General features: G+C 49.4%; 8 protein-coding genes across 8 annotated transcripts; 6 read left to right on the top strand and 2 right to left on the bottom strand.

Annotated features, from left to right (window-relative positions):
• Positions 1-339: 339 nt before the first annotated feature.
• BKA67DRAFT_596372 (uncharacterized protein) lies at positions 340-2,173 on the top strand (the record flags this gene model as incomplete). Its single annotated transcript, XM_046105295.1, has 3 exons — positions 340-1,087; positions 1,137-1,472; positions 1,521-2,173. The coding sequence occupies 3 exons, from the start codon at positions 340-342 to the stop codon at positions 2,171-2,173; spliced, it is 1,737 nt and encodes a 578-aa protein (XP_045950854.1).
• A 239-nt stretch (positions 2,174-2,412) lies between these two features.
• BKA67DRAFT_542685 (uncharacterized protein) lies at positions 2,413-3,106 on the bottom strand (the record flags this gene model as incomplete). The annotated part of the gene is made up of 3 exons (XM_046101147.1): positions 2,413-2,541; positions 2,596-2,930; positions 2,986-3,106. The coding sequence occupies 3 exons, from the start codon at positions 3,104-3,106 to the stop codon at positions 2,413-2,415; spliced, it is 585 nt and encodes a 194-aa protein (XP_045950853.1).
• A 1,068-nt stretch (positions 3,107-4,174) lies between these two features.
• On the top strand, positions 4,175-5,884 carry BKA67DRAFT_588877 (uncharacterized protein). Its single transcript, XM_046104403.1, has 4 exons — positions 4,175-4,833; positions 4,886-4,957; positions 5,013-5,215; positions 5,269-5,884. The coding sequence occupies exons 1-4, from the start codon at positions 4,605-4,607 to the stop codon at positions 5,611-5,613; spliced, it is 849 nt and encodes a 282-aa protein (XP_045950852.1). The 5' UTR covers positions 4,175-4,604; the 3' UTR covers positions 5,614-5,884.
• A 1,418-nt stretch (positions 5,885-7,302) lies between these two features.
• On the top strand, positions 7,303-8,132 carry BKA67DRAFT_588875 (uncharacterized protein). Its single transcript, XM_046104402.1, has 2 exons — positions 7,303-7,565; positions 7,621-8,132. The coding sequence occupies exons 1-2, from the start codon at positions 7,556-7,558 to the stop codon at positions 7,821-7,823; spliced, it is 213 nt and encodes a 70-aa protein (XP_045950851.1). The 5' UTR covers positions 7,303-7,555; the 3' UTR covers positions 7,824-8,132.
• A 1,193-nt stretch (positions 8,133-9,325) lies between these two features.
• Positions 9,326-13,338, bottom strand: BKA67DRAFT_665526 (armadillo-type protein; the record flags this gene model as incomplete). Its single annotated transcript, XM_046108564.1, has 4 exons — positions 9,326-9,496; positions 9,553-12,033; positions 12,130-12,395; positions 12,456-13,338. 4 exons carry the CDS (start codon positions 13,336-13,338, stop codon positions 9,326-9,328), a joined length of 3,801 nt encoding a protein of 1,266 aa, XP_045950850.1.
• Positions 13,339-14,459: 1,121 nt separating this feature from the next.
• Positions 14,460-15,887, top strand: BKA67DRAFT_528685 (kinase-like domain-containing protein; the record flags this gene model as incomplete). Its single annotated transcript, XM_046098973.1, has 1 exon — positions 14,460-15,887. The coding sequence occupies one exon, from the start codon at positions 14,460-14,462 to the stop codon at positions 15,885-15,887; it is 1,428 nt and encodes a 475-aa protein (XP_045950849.1).
• Positions 15,888-16,626: 739 nt separating this feature from the next.
• On the top strand, positions 16,627-17,063 carry BKA67DRAFT_144448 (uncharacterized protein). The gene has a single exon (XM_046095075.1). It carries the CDS (start codon positions 16,732-16,734, stop codon positions 17,011-17,013), a length of 282 nt encoding a protein of 93 aa, XP_045950848.1. The 5' UTR covers positions 16,627-16,731; the 3' UTR covers positions 17,014-17,063.
• Positions 17,064-17,319: 256 nt separating this feature from the next.
• On the top strand, positions 17,320-20,043 carry BKA67DRAFT_588871 (major facilitator superfamily domain-containing protein). Its single transcript, XM_046104401.1, has 4 exons — positions 17,320-18,045; positions 18,107-18,265; positions 18,316-18,463; positions 18,521-20,043. Exons 1-4 carry the CDS (start codon positions 17,783-17,785, stop codon positions 19,568-19,570), a joined length of 1,620 nt encoding a protein of 539 aa, XP_045950847.1. The 5' UTR covers positions 17,320-17,782; the 3' UTR covers positions 19,571-20,043.
• The last annotated feature ends 2,741 nt before the right edge of the window (positions 20,044-22,784 follow it).

Genomic DNA, 22,784 nt, shown 5'->3' with positions numbered 1-22,784 from the left:
TATCAAGTCAGATTTTGTGCACCTGCACCTAAAAGCCCTGCGCATCCCAGCCTCACACACGTGTGGCTTCGCCTATAGGGTGTCGCTGAAATGAATGCAGTCATGAGTGGGTGTTGTGGAATCAATCCATCAGCTCTATAAGATCCTCGCGGTAGAACTCCGATTCTTGAACGGGAATCGCTAGGTCGCCAATTTTCCAATGAGGAAGCCTCCTTTGTCTACAAACAGTGAATGACAACCAACAACCAACAAAAGTCCGCACATATCCATCTGCTGGAACGAAGCGATACCCAGCTATATAATTCCAAACCAGGATAATTGCTCACGCCATTCGCAAAGATGGGTTCACTTGGCCAGGAGTCTGACATTCCTGTCATGTCTAAACGAATTGTTGTTTGCTGTGATGGCACCTGGCAATCATCCGTGTCGGGTCTCAAGAACGTTCCTTCGAATGTAACGCGTTTAGCCCGCTCTATTGCCCGCAGTGCCAGGGATGTGGATGGTAAGATTTGGCAACAGATCGTGCACTATGATGCCGGCATAGGCACGGGCGATATTAGCAAAGAAGAGAAAGACCGACAAGGCGGATTCGGTATTGGCTTCATTGGCAATGTCATCGAGGCATACAACTTTATTGTTCTCAACTACTCGAAGGGAGACCAAATTTTCTGCTTTGGCTTCTCCAGAGGCGCTTACACAGCTCGAGCAGTAGCTGGTCTTGTCAACGACATAGGTGTCATCTCACCGAGAGATCTTCAAGATTTCCCAGATCTCTATAGACTCTACCAGGAAAACAAAGACAGTCATGGTTTTAGGAAGTCTAGGCACTACCGCGAATGGGTCAACGGTGCCCTTTCCGACGCAGATTCTGTCGCCAGCCCTGTTTCTCCCCAGACGCCACGGTATGGCAAATCCTACCATGCCGACGCACCGGAGGATTCGAGAGTCGTTCAAGTCGTAGGTGTGTTTGATACTGTTGGGAGTCTGGGAGTACCTGATCTACCATGGACCGTACCTCATCTAAACTGGCTGGAGAAGTTCCTCGGGATTCCGGATGCCGGGTTTCACAACGTCGCACTCAGCCCATGTCAGTAGTATGAAAGTTCTTGGAAAACCTCCAGCTAACGTGATGTTAGATATTCGCCATGCTTTCCATGCGCTGGCTCTCGACGAGCATCGATCACCATTCTCTCCAACTCTGTGGCACTTTCCGCCCGACGGAGACCTCTCGACGAAGAAGCCACGAAAGTCTCATGATGAGCTTCATGAAGACTGGAAGAGGATAGAGCATGACCCAGAGGCGACCCAGAAACAGATTGAAGCTACGTGGGGAGAACTGATTGACTCTGAGATGTACGAGGCACTGAAGGGTACCGATTCGGAGCTACTCCAGGTTTGGTTTCCAGGCTACCACATCAACATTGGCGGAGGTAGTGATGACCCTCTAGATGAGAGGGAGGGCGACTTTGAACGTAAGTTTACCGTTCCGGCGCGAAATCGGTGGCGACTGACATGTACAGAAATTGCGCTCATCACGTTCGCGTGGATGTGCGAGCAAATATCCCCATACATCCAGCTCGACAAGGACATATTCAACTTGGCCAAAAACTCGCTTCAAGACCGATACGACCTAATCGCATGCCCCTTAGAGCCGCTTCCCCCGACCATGCTGCCAAAAGGTGGCAATGATATTGGACACTGGCTCAAGAAGAGAGCGTCGAGCTTTCTCGTAAAGAATGGGCTCAAGGATAGTCACAAAACTGTATCAGAACAGGTTCAGTTCGGCTGGGCCACTGGGCCCATCGAGGATAGCTTCAGCGGCGCTATGGTCTTAGCTGGCTCGAGGACCCGGACACCCGGACGATATAACGAAAGAAATTTTGACGGAGTCAGGATTGGAAAGACCTACGAAATGATCCACCCGACCGTATGGTACCGCCAAGAGAGGAGGCCTGACTATCTGCCAGAGGCCCTCAAAGGATTCAAGCGCCAACAAGCCAGCACCAAAGGCTTCGAGTGGAGAAATGGAAGCACTGCAATACCGGAATATCTCATCAAACCGAATGATTTCTTCACGAGGTACATTGCTGCTCACAACGATTTGGAAGGCGAGGCCAATGCTTTTGAGTTCATCCGTAGTATTGACAAGGTCGTTGGAGAGCAACCAATATAGGGGTGTGGTTGTAGTTTTACGGGGCCAATCGGTCGGTAATCACTTTCTTCCTAAGAGGTGCTGTCGGTACTGCGACCATGATTTTATTTTATTTTTATTTTCCTGGAAGCGCATCACGCACAGATTAGACTATCAATTAATGTTTAAATCGTATCTCGCAACTGTCCCCAAGCTGTAGACGTCCCCAGACTGTTATACACAAATTAAACAAATCTTCGACCACACCATGCAAAATGCCCCTAGAGGGTCATGAGCGTAACGACTGCTCCGAAAAAGACAGCGGTGACAAGAATTGACTTCTCGAAGATAGTGGAAGCACCGGCCGTGACGATCGAGGTTGCGGTGGCATTGGCGGAGGCAGTAGAAGACTAGTCTGGTCAGGAGCAGTTCTTTCGAGAACTTATGGTAATCGTCCAACTTACGATAACGCTGGTAGTACCCACAGAGCCCGCAGTCTCAGTACTCGTGGTCGCAGCTGCTGTAGGACTGACGCTCGCATCAGCCGTCGTGCTGGCAGAGGCCGCCGGGGCCGTCTGGGCGACGAGGGCGGATTGGATGGTGCTCGTGGTCGAGCCGGCATAAGGCGTGGTCGACAACCCGCAGCCTGCCGCCGCACTTGTCAGTTGCGAGCCGTAATACTTCCAGATGTTGTCCTTGTCCTCGCCGGCGCAGAGCAGGCAGTTCGCGTAGTCGGTCAGGAAGATGTTGTCGCTGCAGATGTCTGCGCTCGCGGCTTGGACCTCGAGGATCGCGTTGCCTGGAAGTAGGCGTCAGTACGGAGGAGTGTGGTATTCTGGGAGGTCGTTGCTTACCGCAGTTGTCGTGGCAGTTATATGCGTCCGAACCGGCGGCGACTGCGCGGATGTTGACGAGGGATGCTTGGCTGCTAGTGATGGCCAGAGCGGCGGCGACGAAGATATTTTGCGACAGCATGTTTGATGATGGCCAATGGGCACAAATCGTAGATACAAAAGTTGGTTGCTACTGGATGAATGTATGTACGTAAGCGATATCGCAGGATGTGTCTCGCCTGCAACACGGCGTACCACGGCCCATATATAAGGATTGCGAGCAACCTCATCAGACGGGCTGCTATTGTACACAAGGGTCGCCCCAAGCCATGTTCGCAGGACTCCGGTCACGGCTGGCTATGTGAGTATCGATAAACAAACCTGGACCCAGCCCAAGCCTTCAGGTAGCACTTCATCTCTGCTCCACTTTCGGCTCGACTTATCTGATCCGAAGATCCATGCAACTTGATCAGACTAGAGAGGACCCGCATACAAGGGAGCGATATCCGGTTCCATTGGAACGGTAAAAGGCAATCAGTATTTTCCATACCCCGCTTTCGTGACTCTAATTGTCCTTGGCGTTGGCCACGATGGTTCCATCTGATGCGATTGATAAGATTAAATGGCTTGGCATCACTGCTCCGAGCTGATCCGGTTGTAATTCCGAATTATTGTGACTTGGGTTTCTGGATTTTAACGCAGGAGTCATTATGAATATGTAAAGGATGCTGTTTTTGTTTTCAGGATTTCTCTTGTGCATCCCTGCTTCTTGGGAGTGCCATTATGGAGACCGATAGGATCGGAGGCTCTTGGACCACAATCGCTTGTTCGGCGGAGAACACTTGACCAAGTCCAAATGACTAGCATCCGCAATAGGCTGGGCTTCACCTGGATTCTTTTTCGACAACAACAAGCAGCAAAATGCCAGCACCTTCTGAACTTCCTAAAATCGGTAAACCTAGCCTGCATAGTGCAACTGCGCATCGTCCTTGTACGGCTATCACAAGCCAGATAGCTTCTCACGAGTTTCAAATACGGTAATAAAGATAGCCAGACTGAGCTTTGCGCACAATTGGTTCCTACCCTAGTTGATATTGGATTCCTGCCAGTTCCTCGTATCCATGCCTAATATCTTCAGGCGATTCTACCTGCCAGCCGTTATCGGAGGTTGTTGTTGCATGTCACAGAAACATAATCAGCCGGATCCATTGCCTGTTTATCTTCACATGCCGAGAGTTTCTTCTCTTTATTCCAACAGACGAGTGGAGAAGCTCACCGAACGGTGTGACCCATGGGCGAAGACGACCAACAATCCTGTCAGGATGGCCTGCTCGAGCCGACACTATCGACTTTGAGTGGAGGAACAAACTTATCAGATCTTGGCATATGCAACATAAACTTGGCTCCGGTATTAGCATCGCTACTGGTTGCCTACTCACACATGCAGACAATTGCGATTCTGGATCGATTGCTCGCTCGGATCCGAACCGGCTATTCGCCACCCTTCACTCTCGTTGGAGGAATACACATAATAAGGCCTATCGGCTGCTGCCTGTGCTGCAGATCGTCCTACCTGCCACGCTTATATTTATTTCACCGTGCAACGTTTGTCCCTTGATCCCAATCGATAAGCAGTAGAGATGTATACAAACACTCTTCGTCTTCTTGCAGGCCTTTCATGGTTAGCTGCTGCTCCTCTCGCACGCGCTGATGACGACGCGGAAGTACACGGTGAGGGAGATGAGGGCACCATCATGGGCCCTGTAGCTTTCCTGTGGCCAGATGACCGCCCATGGAGTGCTACATACGACAACATCGGACCATGTGGTAGCTCTTCCGGTGTATCAAATAGGACCATCTACCCTTTGAGTATGTTAACATTTTCGCAAGAGCCTTAGACAACTCACTAACATGAAATAAGCCCAGGGTGAAGTTGCACTGTCTATCGCTGATGATGCATGGAATGTCGCATTCTACATGGCTTTCGACAGCGGTATGCGCATTCTGTTCTATCACCTAACAATCACCAATACTAATACACACGAAAGACCCTGAAACCCAAAGTGACTTCACCGAGCAGGTTGTCAGCAACATCACAAGGATCGAGGCTGGGCACCAGTGCTACAAAATCGCCTCGATCCCCAGCAGCGTAACCGCTGGCACGAATGCTACCATCCAACTGGAATACTGGTCCGACTATGCCGGCGAGAATAATGGCAAGAACGAGACCTTCTATGCTTGCGCAGACATCGTGGGTACTTTCTTTCATCGGCAGGCATAAATTTACTGACTCTTGAACAACAGACCTTTGTCGAGGCGGCAGACTTCACACTCTCTGTCCCCTGCTTCAACGTGACTGCCGAAGACTTTGTTGGGGGCGTCGAGACTACGACTGTATCTCCATCCGCCACTGCTACCTCCACAACTAGCCCCAGCACGAGCTCGTCGTCTTCATCGTCTAGTGATGGTCTCTCCACTGGCGCCAAGGCCGGTATTGCCGTTGGAGTCATTGTCGCTTCGCTTGCCATTGTCGGGGCCTTTGCCTTTGCGTTCCTCCGCAAGAGAAAGTCGCAGCAAGCTTCCGTTCTTCCGCAGACGTCCGAGGTACGCAAGGATACCGCGTCGATCGCCTCGGGTACCCGGGAGTAAATGTCACGTCGGTTCAACGCGGCCATAGCGGCTGTTACGAAATCTAGAGTGGGCGTTTCCGAAATACTTAGGATGGAAGACGTCGTTTATTTCTGTTATACTTGGCAGGTATTCGACTCGATGGATATTTTTGAATGTAAACCATGATAATGAGATGAGATGTACTACATGTTGTTTCCTTGTCATGTCTTTAAGTCTGGGATAACTGATGTGGAACCCCAAATTTGGTACCTCATATTTACTTCTCGGTCATTGATACTGGTACGCCGAAACATGGTCAACATGCCTTACAAGCCATTCCAGGGAAATCTCAGGCCATTCTGCCCATGGTCGTTCAGCTTCAGCTTCAGCTACCACGTATATAATACAGGAATTGCTTTTTTCAGTCTTGCCTTGCCTCAATGTGCATTTCAGGCTCTACCAACCGCAAAATAACTCACCAAGTACACATGTTCTCAGCAACACAGATGTTTGAGGTATCTCAACTCAGTCATACTTTGTATTCAGCGACACATCAAATCGAGGATGAAAAACAGGATGGGTGTATTTGAATGGTTACTGATTACGTAGTAGCGGGTTACACTATAGATCATGTCTTGCTTGATTGTCTCATCGACTCGTACAGTTTTTGGTTTCAACGTTAACTTCTTCCTTCCGCCCTAGGATCACATGCTGGGGACTGTAGCTCATGGTGGGTCACGGCCTTAAGTATGAGCTTCGCTTGTGGCGCGGGAACATTCACATGGCTCACTGTTCCCGTACTAAGTGGCCCCATCTCGATCGCAAATACCGTCCTAGCTCTTTGCGGTCATATATAGCTACAGGTCACGCCGTATAAGTTGAGAAAATTACCGCTTCATCGACAGACAAACATCGAATAAATTCAACTTCAAATCCTGCGCGTTTATATTGTAACCAATGCTGTCCCGCCTCGCCTTCCTACTATTAATAATGCATTTACAGAGCATCAGCCCAGCTTTTTCGAGTACTCGATAGACTTTCCACCAACGTTGAAGAGAGAGATGGGTGCATCACCACAGTGTTGTGACGGACCCACCGGGCAATCTTTTCGCTGACCTGTGCGAGACAGCAGCTGCCGGGGCTGCAAGACCAACCCCGGCGCCAAGTACCATTCTATCTATTTCAAAGAATGCGAAGTCGGCGTGATCACCGTGTTCCAGAACGTCAGGTGTGCGCATTGGCAAGGGGAGAACCATAAATCACTGTTTTTCAGAGTAGATGACTGTTTAGATATTAGGACGGGCTGGACCTTTGCGTCGTGTAAGCCTTGTTGTGGACCACGCTGCCCAAGTGAGTGTACGTGATCACAGATCTCGCTGCTATCTAGCAACGGAGGGCAATTGACTAATGCACCTGCCTCCCTTGGCTTGGTGCAATTCTAACCGGCGAAAACTATGGATGGCGGAGAAGTAGGCGGGAAAGGCGTCGGCCTCAAGCTGAAAGGCACAACAAGACTGTTTTAACTGGTCGATAGGACAACCGGTCATCTCATCATATTCTACTACGAGAAATCATATTCTTCCGTCTTAAATGTCGGCATGGCCACCTGCTCAGATACTCAACTCATGTCCGTAAATTACAAGCAAGTGACGGTCAGCCTACGTAATGTGGGGAGCAGTCGAACGTATCGATCGCAATCGATCTCGCAGCAAATCCCAGCAACCCAAAGCTCACCTGCCAAAACCGGTTTCCATTGACCTCACCAAGCCCTGTTCATTGGTGCAGGTTGCATGCGAGCAAAAATCTTAACTCAGCTCAGCTTTATAGTGAATGACATCACCCGCTTGGTTGCCCCAAGATATGGGTATAAGTAAAACCCCATACGTCGCCTTTATTATTATCTGGAGCCACAACTAATTTAGAACCCATAACAAAGAACCGACTAAAACTTGTAGTTGAAAAATTGACCCAACCCGCCATCATGCCCGCAGGTATTGTGCAACTCGTCTACCACTCTTGCGACACTCTAGTAATATGACATACCAGACCCATCAAAGACCACGGCTCAGGATGATGCCCTCGAGAAGGCCGAAGCGAACAAGGAAACAGGCGCCGCAGCTCCCGATGGTTTAGTCGGAGAGGATGCATTAGATGCTGCCATCGGGGACAAGGGAGACGACTCTGTAGCTGAGAAGACTTCGAGCCAGGATGATCCACTCGAGAAGGCGGAGGCAGAGAAGGAAAGCTAGTTACGGATGTTGAAATAAGGTTGACGGAGATTGATTCGGGAATAGTGGTCCGTCAACTGTCGTCTGTATACTGACATCTTGTGATGCTTTAAGCATACCGATGTCATTACTGTTACCCCCATCTTATGTATTGGCTTGGCTAATATCCCCTTATTGAGGTCCCCACTTCAACCCGCATGGATTTTATTCTCTATGAACCATACATCCCACAAGCTTGTTTTCAGGCCCGGGCCTAAGGCCATAACCTTGTAGTATATTACCCATCTACCAGAACCAGTTGAGATGCACAACCTTATCATTAGTAATTAAGGATTATCATCTATTATCTGGCTCTTTCGTCAAATGTTGAACTCATCGCAGAATGTTAACGTGATCGAAGTACGATTTTGACCCTAACATAACTATGAGGACAGGTAACTTTACCCTTGAGATCTTTATGATTATGCAGCTGCTCATTTGGACTATTGGAACACCCTCTCCCAAACTGGTAGCTTAGGAGGTATCATTCAGGCTGTGATGCTCGCTGAATATAGGTGAGTGAACAGTGCGCGCAGCCCAAACTCACCACAACAGTTCACGAAAAATGGCGTTCTCACTTTAACAACCTCTTTTGTCACGATCACGGGACTTCAAAGGAAGCGACAGATTTAGAGTGTTTTGCATTCGACGAAGAATACCATTCCACCTTTCAGACATAGAGAAGCTTGCAAGGCTATTGTGACATTGCAGGTGGTGTATAATGCTGTTCTTTTATTCTCTTTCTTTTTCTCCGCCAGCGGATTGAAGTGTGTGAACAGGCGGCGAAGTTGTCTTGATCTCCAAATACTGGAGGCAGGCTCACGCATCAAAGTGAGGTTTGCATGCTATGCATCTAAACCGCACTTTTCGCAGGGCATTACTGAGGGAAGAGGCAGGATATGCAAGATCCGGCGATGTCAACATGCACGCTTTTCTAGGAGTTGCTCTGTACTAAATGCTTTCGCAAGCGCATTGTCGCCACATGATTGACATAATCCATCACAGCCACAAGATGCCTCGGCAATAATTTGTTGGCAATTTGGATGAACCATGTGGTTACCATTATGGATCCTGACGCTACCTTGTGGGAAGTGCAACGACGCTATAGAAACGCTAGGTTGGAAGAGGGTACGGGGACGGCGACGCAGTAATATCTTGTTGAGCCCGTTCTTTACAGTCGTAAGGGCGTGGAAGCGGCGGTCCAGAATGACATTGTTGGTGTTCGTGAGCCGGCACCTTGTGTTACTACTTGGCGCGTTTCGGAACATTGCAGGATGCGGAAACTCCATTATTGGCGGCGCTTCTAATTATTTTTGGACGTGATATGAACAGAACGGAAAGATGGCAGGTATCAATATAGGCTTCCGACAAGCTCTAGAAGACAACGCCTGCAACGCCAAGGCCCTTGATCCATAATATCGTATGGGTCATCGCCATCGTAAATATACATTATGCGTTACTCCGTGCATCGTTAACCCAATCGTCTAAGCAGAGGCCTGCACCAGTTTGAAGCCTTCTCCAACAACCTTTGTGATCTCCTCATTCTTATGTTGCAATTGACCAAGAGCAAAAGCGACATCGTTCCATTGTCTCTCAGTCTCGCAACGGGGCAGACGAGCGGCGAGCTTGTCGGCCAATTGGCGGGCGTGCTTGTCCTATGGTCATGGTTAGTACGACAAATCATCATGATGTTAGGATGGGAGATGCTGACCTTTTCAACGAAGCCAAGTAAGAACTTGACAACCCGCTTGAAGCTGTCTTCCTCCAAGTTGCCAGCAGACAACAAGCTGAACATATCGACAAAATGGTTGTACACGGCGTTATCCTTGGTGCTAAGCTCGCTGAAGAACATGCGTGCGAGATCGGCGATGCGCTTGTCGCTGTCCTCGAGGCACTTGGCCATCTCACCCAGTTGACCCTTGACCTTGACTTGTCCAGCCAAGATCAAGAAGGTCAGTGTCATCAAGCATGTCCTCTTGACCGACAGATCAGAATCAGCCAAACGGCGGTACAAGAAGTCTGTGTTCTCATCAATGAGATGGTTGAAGCAAACTGCCATATCACCAAGAGCGATAACGACGTTGGAGCGGACGGTGGGGTCAGGGCTGCGCTCCATGATGGTGATGAGCAGGGGCAAGTGCTCCTCGCAGTACTCGGAGCTGACGCACATAAGCTTGGCCAGAGCAAGCGTAGCTGCAGCTTGGAGGCCCTTGTCCCGATAGATATCGCTTCTTGAGCAGATCTCCGCCACCATGGGACCGAAGTTGGCAAGCAACGATTGCGGACCGAACAGCAATTCACGCTCGCGAATATGAAGCATGGCTTCCGTGAAGTCATCCTCTGTCGTTCCACCAATGAGGTCGAGCTCGTCGCCCTCGTCTTCTTGTGCCGGTGCCGGGGTCTTAGACTTACGACCCTTGGGGTTCGGTGTCGGTGCCTCCGCAGCTGGTTCACTGGACGTCAACTTCTCCTTTTCCTGCTTTCTGCGTTTGAAGTCGAGTTCGCAAAGCTCGAGATGTACGATCTGTTTGATAGCGACGTGTCCGACGACGAAAAGCAGCTGCGACAAGGCAATGGATGTCTTCTGCTTGGGTTCGGCGGGTGGTTCCGATGTTGGCCGGTCAACAGTCTGGGTCGGCTCGTTAAGAGCGGTCGTCAGTCCTTGCGAGTCGGCAACCGGAGCCGTGATGGTGGGATCAAAGTCGCGTGAGACTGGTCGTGATGGCGACTTTACTTGCGACGAAAAGACAGCCTTCGTCTTGTGCTTGATTATTTCTCCGCACAGAACATCGGGGTGTCTGGACAGGACATAGACGGCGTTAATTGCCTGCTCAGCCACGCCGAACCAGTCTTTGCTGTCACTCGGCACATCGGTGATGGCAGCAAGTCTGGCCAGGACGGCATGATCGTTTGGTAAACGACTGAACTTGATTTGGGAATCCTTCTGCTGCCGGCCGATTGGGTTCAGTCTGCGCAGAGCAATGCATGTGTATTTGGCTAGCTGAAGATCGTTGCGTCCATAGGAACCAAGACCTACTCGCAGCATCGTCTCCATCTCCCCAACTACGATCTCCGGGTTTGCGGTTGCCAGCATACCGAGGACCATAATGGCGCCGCGTCGTTGAGACTTTGAAATCTCTCGTCTCTGGTAACCGTAAACTTCCCACAGTTTAGTAATAACGAGATCTGAGATCATGCCGCCCTTCATCATAGTAGCGAGAAGTTGCTCCAGACTGGTCTGTTCGGCAGGCGTTGTGCCAGATGTAAGACTAATCATGTTTCTCGCTACGTAAACAGCGGCATCATTGGAGGTGAAGTGGTCCGGCGCTTCAAAGAAGAGCCTCTTGTAACAATCGATCAGGTGAGTTTGAACACCCTTGCCCTCGTCGCTATTGCCCTTGGTCCAGATCAGACGCAGCATGCGCCGAATGCCGACCATGTTGTCCTCAATGTTGTAGGCGTTGCCGACTTCCAAGTAGTCCATGGCCTCGATGACTTCGGACTTGTTTTTGGAGCCGAGGAGTTGGCAAACAGTAGATGTCGACTCCTGCAGCACTTCGATGAACTTGATAGCGTCAGTGTAGTATCTCTTGGTCAACGTCAGCTTCTCAATAGCCTCGGATGTAGCAGCGTCCTCTTGCGCCTTGCGAACAATGGCCTCCTTCTCCTCTTCGGTCATATTCTGAGGAATACTGGCCTTTTGGGGGGATTCGAGCTGTGTAGGCTCGTCGACAAGATTGCCATTGGCTGTCGTATCTCCAAGACCTGGCTCGCCAGCGGGTGGCTGAAGGGCAGTCAACTCGGCATCAACCTTGTCAAGACGTTCCTGCCAGTCCTTGCGGGCAAGTTGTGCGCCATGCAGCACGGTGAATGGATGCGTCTTGATCAGAGTACCCATTAGCTTAATGGCGTTTCTTCTGACGTGGCTGCTCTTGTCTTCCAGACTGCGTGAGGCGAGTTCAGCCGCCTTTTGGCGCCGCTTGGGAAACTTCTGGTCCAGTTCGCAGATCTTGGTGTAGACTTGGATTGCACGACATCTGCAGTAGGGGTTGATATCGAGGAAACGTTCTTCGAGCACATCGAAGAAAGCATTGAGCTGTGACTTGTGGTTTTCACTTCGTTCTTCTTGCCTTGAGAGATAGGCAATCATGTTGCCACACACCTCAATGAGGGAGGATCTGAGGGTGTATGACTAGGTTGTATCAGCATGGTCTGCAGACGATGGCGGGCAAAAAAAAAAGAAAAAGAAAAAGAAGAAAAAAAGGAAGAAAAAAACACTTGGACGTACTTCACTGTCCAATTGCTTGGCAAGCATGGTCATCTGCTTGATGACGAGCCTTGGTGCGAGCTCGGAAAGCTTTACGATGAAGGCCGAGACGGACTTGGGGCCTCTTGTATCGTTGGTGCTGAACTCTTTATTGCTCAGCTCTCGCAGACTCTCGTCTGTGAGTTGGGGATAGTCGTATTGCTCAGACAAGATGTGGAGAAATTCGGCCATGGGTTCGGACAAGTGCTCGAAGTAGGTCAAGTTCTGTACTATAGAGATTTGGGCGGCTACGACGCGTCAGTTTTCTGGGAGGGGTGCAGCCCGAGCGATGATATGCAATGACCTACCGTATCCATGGCCGTGGTGCTTTACTGCTATACAGAGCACCTTGAAGGCATGCATTCGGATGTGTGTGTTCTTGCATCTCTGCTCGCTTTCCAGGACCATGTAGACGGGGCGAGTGAGGAGGCCGATGAAGGTGTCGCGCTCGCTCGTGGTCAAGAATATCTTGGCCAGCTTCAACTTCAGAACCTTGGACATGACGTCGAGTGCTGTTTGCAGCTGGGCGGCGCTATCCCATGCGCCATCCTTGTCCCTGGCGGCGGCGTTCTTGGACTTGGCGCCTTTGCCCCTCGCGCGTGCAGCTGGAGCTGATGAGGACTTCTCGGCGGCCTTGATCTCGACACAGGCGGTGGCCCATTGGAGCAGGAAGCCGTAGACCTCGAGGAGGGTCTTGTGGTGGGCAATGATGTCCTGGTCGTCCGGGTTTTCGAGGTCGTTGTTGACGGCGTCGGCCTCTGCAGCCAGGCCACTCATGATCAGGTCGAAGATCTTGCTGAGGGCATGGGTGGGCAGGAACTGGACGGATCTGGATTGGACGAATAGCTCAGAAATTGGTTCTTGTCTTTGCACGCGAGAGGAACTGTGACGAGGTGAAGAGAATGACAGGCCAGGAGGATTGTCCGTGGGCAAGGGGCTATAGGAAGTGGGAGCGCACTTGAGTAGAAACTGCAGCGAATCGAAATATGCACTGCGGGTTATGAAGTCCGGGTTCTCGGCGACGGCGTCAACGATGGAGTTGAGCACCGGGTTGATGACGGCATTTGTGAGGGTTTCCGGGTCGTTTTCGCAGTCCACCAGCGAGGTGTCTGCCTCCGGCGTGGCTACGCTGGCCGGATCACTCATGTAATGCTTGAGGGCATCGTTGATGTCGAAGTTTATCGTGTCCATGGCCGCAACTTTGCGCCGGAAGAGCTGGCGATGTGTGGTGTGTGATGTGTGGCGTGGGGACGTGGGTGAGAGAGCCTAGCTCCGTCCCAATATGTACAAAGAATGTCGCGACTGGCCGCGCAGACCTTGGAAGAGAAGGAAGAAAGAAAATAAAAAAGAAGGTCGTAGCTGTCGTCGCTTGTCGTCGCAAATAGCACAGGGTATCTCGAATCGTTGTTGTGTGAATGGCGGGAGAGAGAAGGTCGATGTGAGCTGATTTGCGCCAGCGACCAATGTGACAATGATTATTATGGTGGGCGTGACAATGTTGCCTTTCAAAATCGTTGATTTGTTACCCCCCAAAATTGGGCGTATGCAAAGTCAACAAAGTGACGTTCTTTGGCTAATGAAAATCATGTGGCTCCAGCAACGGTGGTGGGCTTTTGTTTTTGTTTGGTTTTCAATCGAGACCGTCGAATGAGAGACGCGGGCTTCTTCTCAGTCTAGCGAGAGCTGAAGTTCACTAAAGTCGAAAGCTTCCCCGCCAAAGGAGAGAAGAAGAAAAAATAACAGTCGCGTCTAACCGTCAAATCGGCAACCCGCCGAACTAAATGATCAGATCAGAGGAATAATCATAGATTTTGATCCTTCCATGCAGCAAGCCGCGTGCTTCACCTCTGCCGCTCTGATGTGATCTTGTCGATTGATCTGATAACGTAGCATAACATAGACATAACATAACTTTCCAGCCATATCCCTGCCCCAAAGCTACCGTACAAGCACGGCGCTTAAGGCGCGTATTTCATGGTCGTCTAACATTAATGTTTGTTGCTCGAGCTCGAATGCTAAATAAAGCGACCTGCGCGACATCATATGAGCTGCACCTTTGACTTTGGCTCGACAGGGACTTGCGCTTAAAGACAACAAAACTCTCTGCATCGCATCACTCGCGCAGAGATACAGCTACGATTGGACACCCGCTACCGGAGCTTTGCAAGGCGACCGCGTCTGTGCAGTCGCAGCATTCAGTAGCCGCACGTCAGAGCTCCAGCTTTCTCTCGAGAGACAGCGCAATGGCCACGCTGACCAGACGGCGCATTCCCAAGGAGCCTTTCCAAATCCACGAGGACGCCCCGGATCACATGTCCGACCACCTTGTCGAGACCGACGAGAGTCATACACAGGGGAGAAGTCAGGCAGTCCAGGACATCGAACAGTTAGAAGACATCGACGACCAAGAAAACCTCGACGATGAGGAAGAGCAGGAGCACGACCAAGACCCGGAGGAGTGCGACTCGGACTCTTCTGACGAGAACGAACCTATCGACCTCACGGTACAGCAAGACATGGAGAAGCTGACAGAAGCCTTCCCCGACTTCAGACAAAACTATCGTCTGCTCAAGCGCATAGGAGAAGGTACCTTCTCGACTGTCTACAAGGCCGAGGATCTGCGCTACGACCGCTATAACAACAGCTGGGACATGGACGCAAAGGACAACCACTGGACGCCGCCACCACTAAAGCTGGCTTCACATTCTCAGTCCAACTCGAGATCAAACCCTCCCAGGAAGCCACGGAAATGCGTGGCAATCAAGAAGATATATGTCACCTCCTCGCCCACGCGTATTCTCAACGAGATCGAGCTGTTGCACGACCTGAGGGACGCCCCCTCCGTCTGCCCTCTGATCACAGCTTTCCGTGAGTCGGATCAAGTAGTAGTCATATTACCCTACTTCCGCCACCAAGACTTCCGGAAATACTACCCTCAAATGTCCGTACCCGACATTCAGGTTTACTTCCGCTCCCTCTTTACAGCACTGGCCGCCGTGCATGAGAAGGGCATTCTTCACAGAGACATCAAGCCAACCAATTTCCTATACGACCCCGAGAAGCAACGTGGCGTGCTGGTGGACTTTGGTCTTGCAGAGAGGGAAGGCACAGACCACAAACCATGTCTATGCCATCTAGACTCGGAGGCGCGCAAGCAACGGATACGCTCCTCCTGGACGGCGAACGCGACGCAAGCAGGCCCCCAGCATGGCTACCCGAAAAACGACACGAGACCTTCGAGACGCGCCAACCGCGCCGGCACCCGCGGCTTCCGCGCCCCCGAAGTCCTTTTCAAGTGCACAGAGCAGACGACCAAGATTGATATCTGGTCAGCCGGTGTCATCTTGCTGACTATCCTCTGCAAGCGTTTCCCATTCTTCAACAGTGCGGATGACATCGAGGCCATGATTGAGATTGCCACCATATTTGGATCGAAACGCATGAGGGCCGCAGGTCAGCTTCATGGCTGTGTCTTCGAGAGCAGTATTCCCACCGTTGGCGAAAGAGGTTTCAGCTTCGAGAAGATCATGCTGTGGAGCACATGCCGTAGTGACGGCACGAACAGGTCTGATGCCGTTTGTTCAGACGAAGAAAAGGCAGCTGTCAAATTCCTGGAACGGTGCTTGGAGCTTGATCCCAGCCGGCGTATCAGTGCTGAGGAAGCCCTCCATCACGATTTCTTGAGGTTAGAAGGAGACATCGAGGCAGAGGGCGAGGAAGACGATGTCATGATGGTATAGATGAATACGAACCATGACGAGCATTAAAGGCGTTTCTGGAAGGATCTATCTTGTTATCAGTACGGCAGGTTGGTGTCTGGGCACATACATACAAGTTGCCGACCTGTAGATTGGCGCACATTCAAATAGTACAGCCCGGCTATGGCAGGATTTTGCACGGTCTGGGAATAATTCATTCATGGCCAACACTTGGCTACCACTTCAACATATCTCGTTCAGCCTGGCAGTTCCGAAACACTATCCGAGTGTGAAAATCTTAAAGCATATAGTCCTTTCCTTCCATCTCGCCCTGGATTTTCGTTCTTCTTCTCTCTCGCCTCGTTTTCGCTCTAGACCTTGAGGCTTTACTGGTGAAAGGGGCCACAAAGCAGTTTCGCTTCACAATGCGGCATTGTGGCTATTGGTATGGATCATGCAAAAACTCTTTATCACCGCAATAGCATTGTGCTGTCTCAACCACGGAATGTTTCCTTTGTACGAGGTATCAAGGCTACTTAGCTACTGTGCGCCCCTGGCCAAATCACAATATGCTCACCTCAAAAGAACAATACCAAATCACCATACCCATATCCACGAGAGTCAGAATTCGACTTTCATTAATCCCCCCCCCCCCCAAAACCAACCAACCATCTAGACATACGCCCTCCCACTAGATCCAGATAACCATCTCCCAAAGCATCATAGACTCCTCCACCACCGAAGAACAAGCCTGGACTCTCAGACCAGCCCGATACCCATCCTCCACGCTATGCTCTGAGCATGGTGACTACCACCACTTCCTATCCAAAGCGCACATCTACTCGCCCGCACTCAGACACAGCTGTTGGTCGAGAGGGAAGAGGCCATGATAACGAGGCGGGCGGTGTACTATGCAAGGAGAGGAAAGTTCAGGCAGTGGAAGGTCAGGGGGTACATGGCCAGCAAGTGGGAAGTTAGCGGAGAGGATACGAAGGGGAGGCTGAACGAGTTTAAGAGGGTTGGTGATGAGGAAGGGCTGGAAGTTGGGGTGTATAGTCTGGGAGAGAGGTATGGCGGGTTTTTGGTCGATAATAGTCAGGTTAAACCTGGTTGGAGGTGGATCAATGTCGAGCGGGCCAAGGCTTTGAAAGGGCAGGAGGTTGGATAAGAAGAGGGAGGAGCTAGTTCACTAGAGTGAAGACTATTAGTCGGTGTCACACAGTCTGAAGCTAATGTTCATATTAATGTTGGCAGATGGATGTCCTTGTTCATGAACGGTTACAGTGCTGATTGCGTTGCAAACATGAAGGACAGCCACTGATGACCGGATTGCATGCTATTGGTTCCGTCAAGAACGATGAACTACATAAGTCCCACTCACATGTTTGCCCACAATGCTGATTTATATACGTATCTTCTTTGAGGTCGCGGCATGCTCCGCAAGATTCTGCATTCGCTGCAACGCGAACCGCAACGAGAACCCGGGGCAGTTGGTTTTCGGACTTTAGACTGGGCACGTTGGCCGCATCGGCGATATTGTCAAAATTACAACATCTCATTGTGATTAATACCGTTAAGTTCGTGCCGGCCTCGTAGATTCGGTCTTTGTGACCATAACGACTCAAATATGCACTCAGTACTGTATGCAACAAGGATTTATTGCCGACGAGATCAAGAGCTCGACCGCGTGATATGCTGCCCAGGATGCATCAAGATCTTTGAGAACGTTTCATCCATATTTTTGATTATCAAAGACAGAAATCGCAAGTTCTTAATCAATTTATTCATCTAAGTCTTCTTAATATTAAACCAGAAACCGCAAGCTCTTAACTGATTTATTGTGTCCTACCTTAGTCGTCGTTGTCCTGGTCGAACCGGTCCGCGGATATTATTTGTTTCGAAAAAGCAAGCCACCCAATTCGAACCAAACATCCGAGATGTTGCATCAGGAGGGAGATATAACATTATCGCTCGATCAGCCGCCAGATACCGAAGTAACCAAGCCACAAAGGTCAATTACAGGCCTGCGATGGGCACTTGTATGCATGGCCGTGTTTTCATGCAATCTTTTGTACGGCCTCGACAACACAATTGTGGCTGACATCCAGGCCCCCATAATCAATTCCCTGGGCAATGTCAACAAACTCGGATGGCTAGGCATTGGCTTTCCCTTGGGTGCAATTGCAGCTATATTGCCATTGTAAGTCATCCTCGTCTCAGGCCCCACACCATAGGACCTCCCACTGAATCGTGACCTGCAGAGGCAAAGCCTACGCCGCCTTCGACGTAAAATGGCTCTATTTCTGGTCGTTGGCCTTGTTCGCCGCGGCTAGCGCCATATGTGGTGCCGCTCCTCAGATGAACGCCTTGATTATCGGCCGTGTCTGGGCCGGTGCTGGCGGAGCCGGAATGTATCTAGGGTAAACGTTTACTTCCTCTTTCTTCTTCCCTAGACTGACATTTTTCACAGAAACATTAACATGCTCCAGCGCCTTACTATACCCCAGGAGCGAAGCGCTTATATGGCAGCAGCCATTCTCGTCTATGGCACAGGAGTCATTCTCGGGCCTGTAGTGGGAGGTTCTCTGGCGGACAGTTCGTCTTCGGGTTGGCGTTGGGTATGTAGTAATTTCTAACTAAAGCGGCTAATTATCACTAACTTAATATAATGATAGGCCTTCTATCTTAACCTCTTCATCTTCGCCGTAATGGCTCCCATCTATGTCTTCCTCCTTCCGTCGATGCAGCCCCGGCCTGCACTCACTTTGACCCAAAAGTTAAGGTCTCTTGACTGGCTGGGTATGATTCTGAGTACCGCTATATACATTATACTGGCTATGATATTCACATTCGGCGGCTCCGTTTGGAACTGGGCAGACGGTCGCGCGATCACGCTTTACGTCGTCGTCATCGTCATCGGGACCGCATTTGCGATGACACAGTACTTCGGAGTGTTGACAACCAAGGAGAACCGGCTGTTCCCAGGGCAATTCCTGCGAGAGCGAACTCTGGTACTGATGCTGGTCTGCTGTACTGCACTAAGCGGCGCACTCTACGTGGTCATATACTATCTCTCGCTATTCTACTCTCTCATCCGCAACGAGGACGGTGTCAAGACTGCGGTCCGTCTGCTCCCCTTCGTCATCTTTTACGTCTTCGGCGTTATGCTGAATGGTATCCTCATGGTGCGCTGGGGTTACTATATGCCCTGGTTTCTGCTCAGCGGCATTCTGACCACTGCCGGCGGCGCGCTGCTGTATACTAGCAGGACGGACACAGCGGATGCCAATATCTACGGCTACTCAACCCTCGTCGGCATGGGCCAGATGTCGTTTCAAGCCGCCTACTCGGTCGTTCCGAATAAAGTTTCGCCTCGCGAGATGGCAGATGTCATTCAGTTCATCAACGTCGGTCAGCAGGGCAGTATTCTTGTGGCGCTGGCCATCTGCAACACCATCTTCCAGAACGTGGCGTTTAATAGGCTACTATCTATCCTCGCCCCGGCGGGCTACTCGGTGGAGGACGTTACGGCAGCAATTTCTGGAGCCAGGAGTCTTGTACTGCAGTCTGCTCCTCCTGAAATAAGGAGCGCTGCGTTGGAAGTCCTCGTCAGCGCTATCGATAATGCCTATATATTGATCGTGGTTTCTGGTGCAATATTGATCCTCTGCTCAGCGCTTATGAAACAGGAGAAAATTACAATGCAATTAGTAGCTGGAGGTTAATTTGCTCGGGGCTTGAGTGAGCGCGGCAATCAAGCTGGTCGTGCGATTGTTTTTGGCACACGGTCGTGCTAGGCAAAGATATCGCAACGACCAAATTGCATGCAACATGGTCATTTCATTGCGGAGGGTATTGAAAATGTTTCGCTTAAAGAGGCCGAGGCCATCACAAGAGTTAATAGAGATCTCAAGCATAACTTGCTGGCTGTTAGTCTAGACTTTTATATGAAATCAGCGATCTGGCCCTCGCCAGGTTGATCAAACCGAAGGCGATGGATAGCCTGAAAGATTCTATCAGCAATAAAATACGAAGCACCATGTGGTACTTAAGAAGTTGATAACATAACCTGGAGAGAAGGAGGAGGAGAAGAGGAGAAAAAAGAAAAGAAAAAAAAAGCCGTTAACGCTCAAGCCACTGGGCTTGCCGAGATAAATAAATAAATAAATAAAAGGAATTACGCGGATGCACTTTCGACGTGTTTTGTCTAGTGATTCAACAACGATGGCCCGTTGGAGCTGATAGGTGCATGTATGCAGGTGTCTCCGTGTTACATTCTCATCACGCATAATAGGTCAATTCTGATCCATCTAGTCTAGATCCAATCTCGGCGCCTGCATTTACGTGTCGTCCTGAGGTGCAACTGCAGCTTTCTAGCGTACAATACAACCCAATACAACCCTGCCTGATTGCTCAACACTCAAACACAATGGACGACTAGACCGGGCCCGCAGTTTGCGTGCTATCAATTACTAGAATGACATATTACTGAAAGGACGATTTCGCATGATAAGGGTCAGAGATCGATGTCACGCAACATATATACATGTTTACGCGTTTCCCAAGCATCAAATCATGCATGCGAGCCGATAGCGATTCGAGAGCCTAGACAATGGCTGAACGAAGCCACTCAGAGTCTTGAGCATAATAATGAGAACTCCAATCGTATATTAAAGACAGTATTGATCACACGTAATGGCGAGGACGTGCCCACGAACCTTATTGTGTGCTCTAACCATACATCGTTAATAAAGGATTTTGACTGCGTTGCTTCGATCGGCCACGTCTCTTCATATTGATGAAAACGATCGATAATAAACAATACCGTAAAGTGTTTATTTGATAACCTCTAATGACGGGAATTGGTAGTTTTTGACTTTTAGCATTAAAGGTGCGATAGCATTCAATATCGGGTCTCATGCTCCCTCTATTGTCCGAGTTATCGAAGCGGTGGTTACCATAGTTTCAACGTGTGTATACATTATGTATCAAGATCCAAATCCTTGAAGAAGAATATTGACATGATTCACTTCGACTTCCCCTCAAGTTTGGATTTGAAATATTTTGAAGCTTCAGATCATGAGTGCTCGAATGTGATCCTGCTTTAAATGCTGTGCTTGTATCCTGCGGGCACCTGATTCGCCATTTCGTCTCTACAGGTAGTTGCTATGGTGGTTGGGGCGGTCACCCCATTTAACACCTGCCTGATGGTGAACTTGTGAGCAGCCAAGAGAACGTCACCAAACCTTCATCGACTGAAGCAATTCGTCTCAGAGAGATGAATAACGCCATGTAGTATAAGTTCTTCGACGGAGATAGATCTGTTCCGAAACTATTCTGATTCGGCCTTCGAGATAACATCGGTAAAGTGTGTAGTAACCTGGCCCGATATAAGGCAAAAACTACATCTGACTAGAAGAGTTTGGGCGTAGGCTAAGATGCGTTTGTTCCTGCCAATATGCTGTGCCATCTGGATTCTGAGTTTCCCGTGGAAAGTTGCAACTGTATTGCTGTGCCAAAGGTTTTCCGGGATATGTCACAGCTCAATATCGAGTTCAGGGCGAAAGGGTTTAAAGAAAAGATCGTTCCATAATAGATTTGAATAGGAAACAATTCGTTCTATCTTTGATCATTTATTTCAAACCACGAAAGACACGATATAAATCCATACTAAGCAATGCTATCATCCAAGATAATGTAACTGGTGGTTATAACTTCAGCCTTGTTTACGCTAAGACCTAGTGATCTAGAGATCCCTAAACGTTCATCCTACCGACTTACAATTATGAATAGATCTTGCTGGCCCTGTATTTCATGTTTTGGTGCAATCAAAATAAGCGCCTCGAACCTGATATCTTCAATTAGTTTTCATGTTGAATTGTGACTTGTTATTCACTGAGCCATAAGCGTGCGGCACTGTCTTGTCCATTTACTTCAATGTTCTGGCTACTTTAGAATCCTTGCTATCCCTGGTAAACTGCCACTGCTTTTGACTCTCACGAATTTTGGATGATGTTTTAGAAAAGAACTATGACCATTAGTAAATGGAATATAATCTGTTCAGGGTTGCTCAAACTCTCTCCGTAAGGAATTGAATTGATAAGTTTTGACCAAGTTCATTAGATGTACTTTTCCACCCACCCAGCGACGAATTAACATAGTACACACATGAGAAACAACAATGGGAGTTGCTCTCTTGTGTTTTCCGGACATAGTACTTGATATATTTACATTAATATGCTCAATCTTACAGCGACGTCTTGAAAGATCTTAGTTAGGCATAGGTCTCCAAGACTCAATGGGTATTAGGAATAAATAGCACTATATGACTTGTTCAAATCAATGGCAATATCGAAATATACAAGATTTCCATATCAATATTGATTTAAAGACATGGCTGACACAACTTATGCTGTCTACTACATCGTTCGATAAAGTACTCCTTAGTTCATCATGTTTGCTTTATATTATTCTTGACTCCGTCGAAATAACATATATCGTGATTAGAGGTGTAATACATACTACTAAATCATTTTCGAAGTAAATATAATTCGCGAAGCGAGAACGAGGCGGCACGAGGGCTATGTGGTCAAAAGGGTGCGCTAACGGAAGCGCCCGTAAGAATGAAAGGGGATCCAGGAATTGACAGGGTTGATATCTTCTGTCGCATCTCTTTTATATTCGCCCTTGCATTATGATTGGCGGAAGTTGAATTGTAGTACTCTTCTTGGAGTCTTGGAACGGGAGCATTTCTCCATCAGTTCACTCTGCAAGCGGACCTCATTGTGGAGCCTAGAAGACGGTCTTCCATGTCTAGTTGGCTTGGCTCGCTATTTCTTTGCGAGAATCTCCCACTACCCCGCCCGTTCCTTGCATCGCTTCGAGATTGCAGGGATCAATTATGTTGCATTTGTCCACAACCGGGTGATGCACCGAACA

Source organism: Truncatella angustata, assembly GCF_020726525.1.
Source record: "Truncatella angustata strain MPI-SDFR-AT-0073 chromosome Unknown BKA67scaffold_15, whole genome shotgun sequence".
NCBI lineage: Eukaryota > Fungi > Ascomycota > Sordariomycetes > Amphisphaeriales > Sporocadaceae > Truncatella > Truncatella angustata.
This window is presented reverse-complemented; position numbering and strand designations above follow the sequence as displayed.

Bases quoted from the DNA above. Each gene is read 5' to 3' on its own strand.
- BKA67DRAFT_588877 (XM_046104403.1), top strand. From the start codon at position 4,605: ATGTATACAAACACTCTTCGTCTTCTTGCAGGCCTTTCATGGTTAGCT. The intron at 4,834-4,885 runs GTATGTTAACAT...ACATGAAATAAG, and splicing joins TAGGACCATCTACCCTTTGA to CCCAGGGTGAAGTTGCACTG. The intron at 5,216-5,268 runs GTGGGTACTTTC...CTTGAACAACAG, and splicing joins TCTATGCTTGCGCAGACATC to ACCTTTGTCGAGGCGGCAGA.
- BKA67DRAFT_144448 (XM_046095075.1), top strand. From the start codon at position 16,732: ATGATAACGAGGCGGGCGGTGTACTATGCAAGGAGAGGAAAGTTCAGG.
- BKA67DRAFT_588871 (XM_046104401.1), top strand. From the start codon at position 17,783: ATGTTGCATCAGGAGGGAGATATAACATTATCGCTCGATCAGCCGCCA. The intron at 18,046-18,106 runs GTAAGTCATCCT...CGTGACCTGCAG, and splicing joins ATTGCAGCTATATTGCCATT to AGGCAAAGCCTACGCCGCCT. The intron at 18,464-18,520 runs GTATGTAGTAAT...ATATAATGATAG, and splicing joins CGTCTTCGGGTTGGCGTTGG to GCCTTCTATCTTAACCTCTT.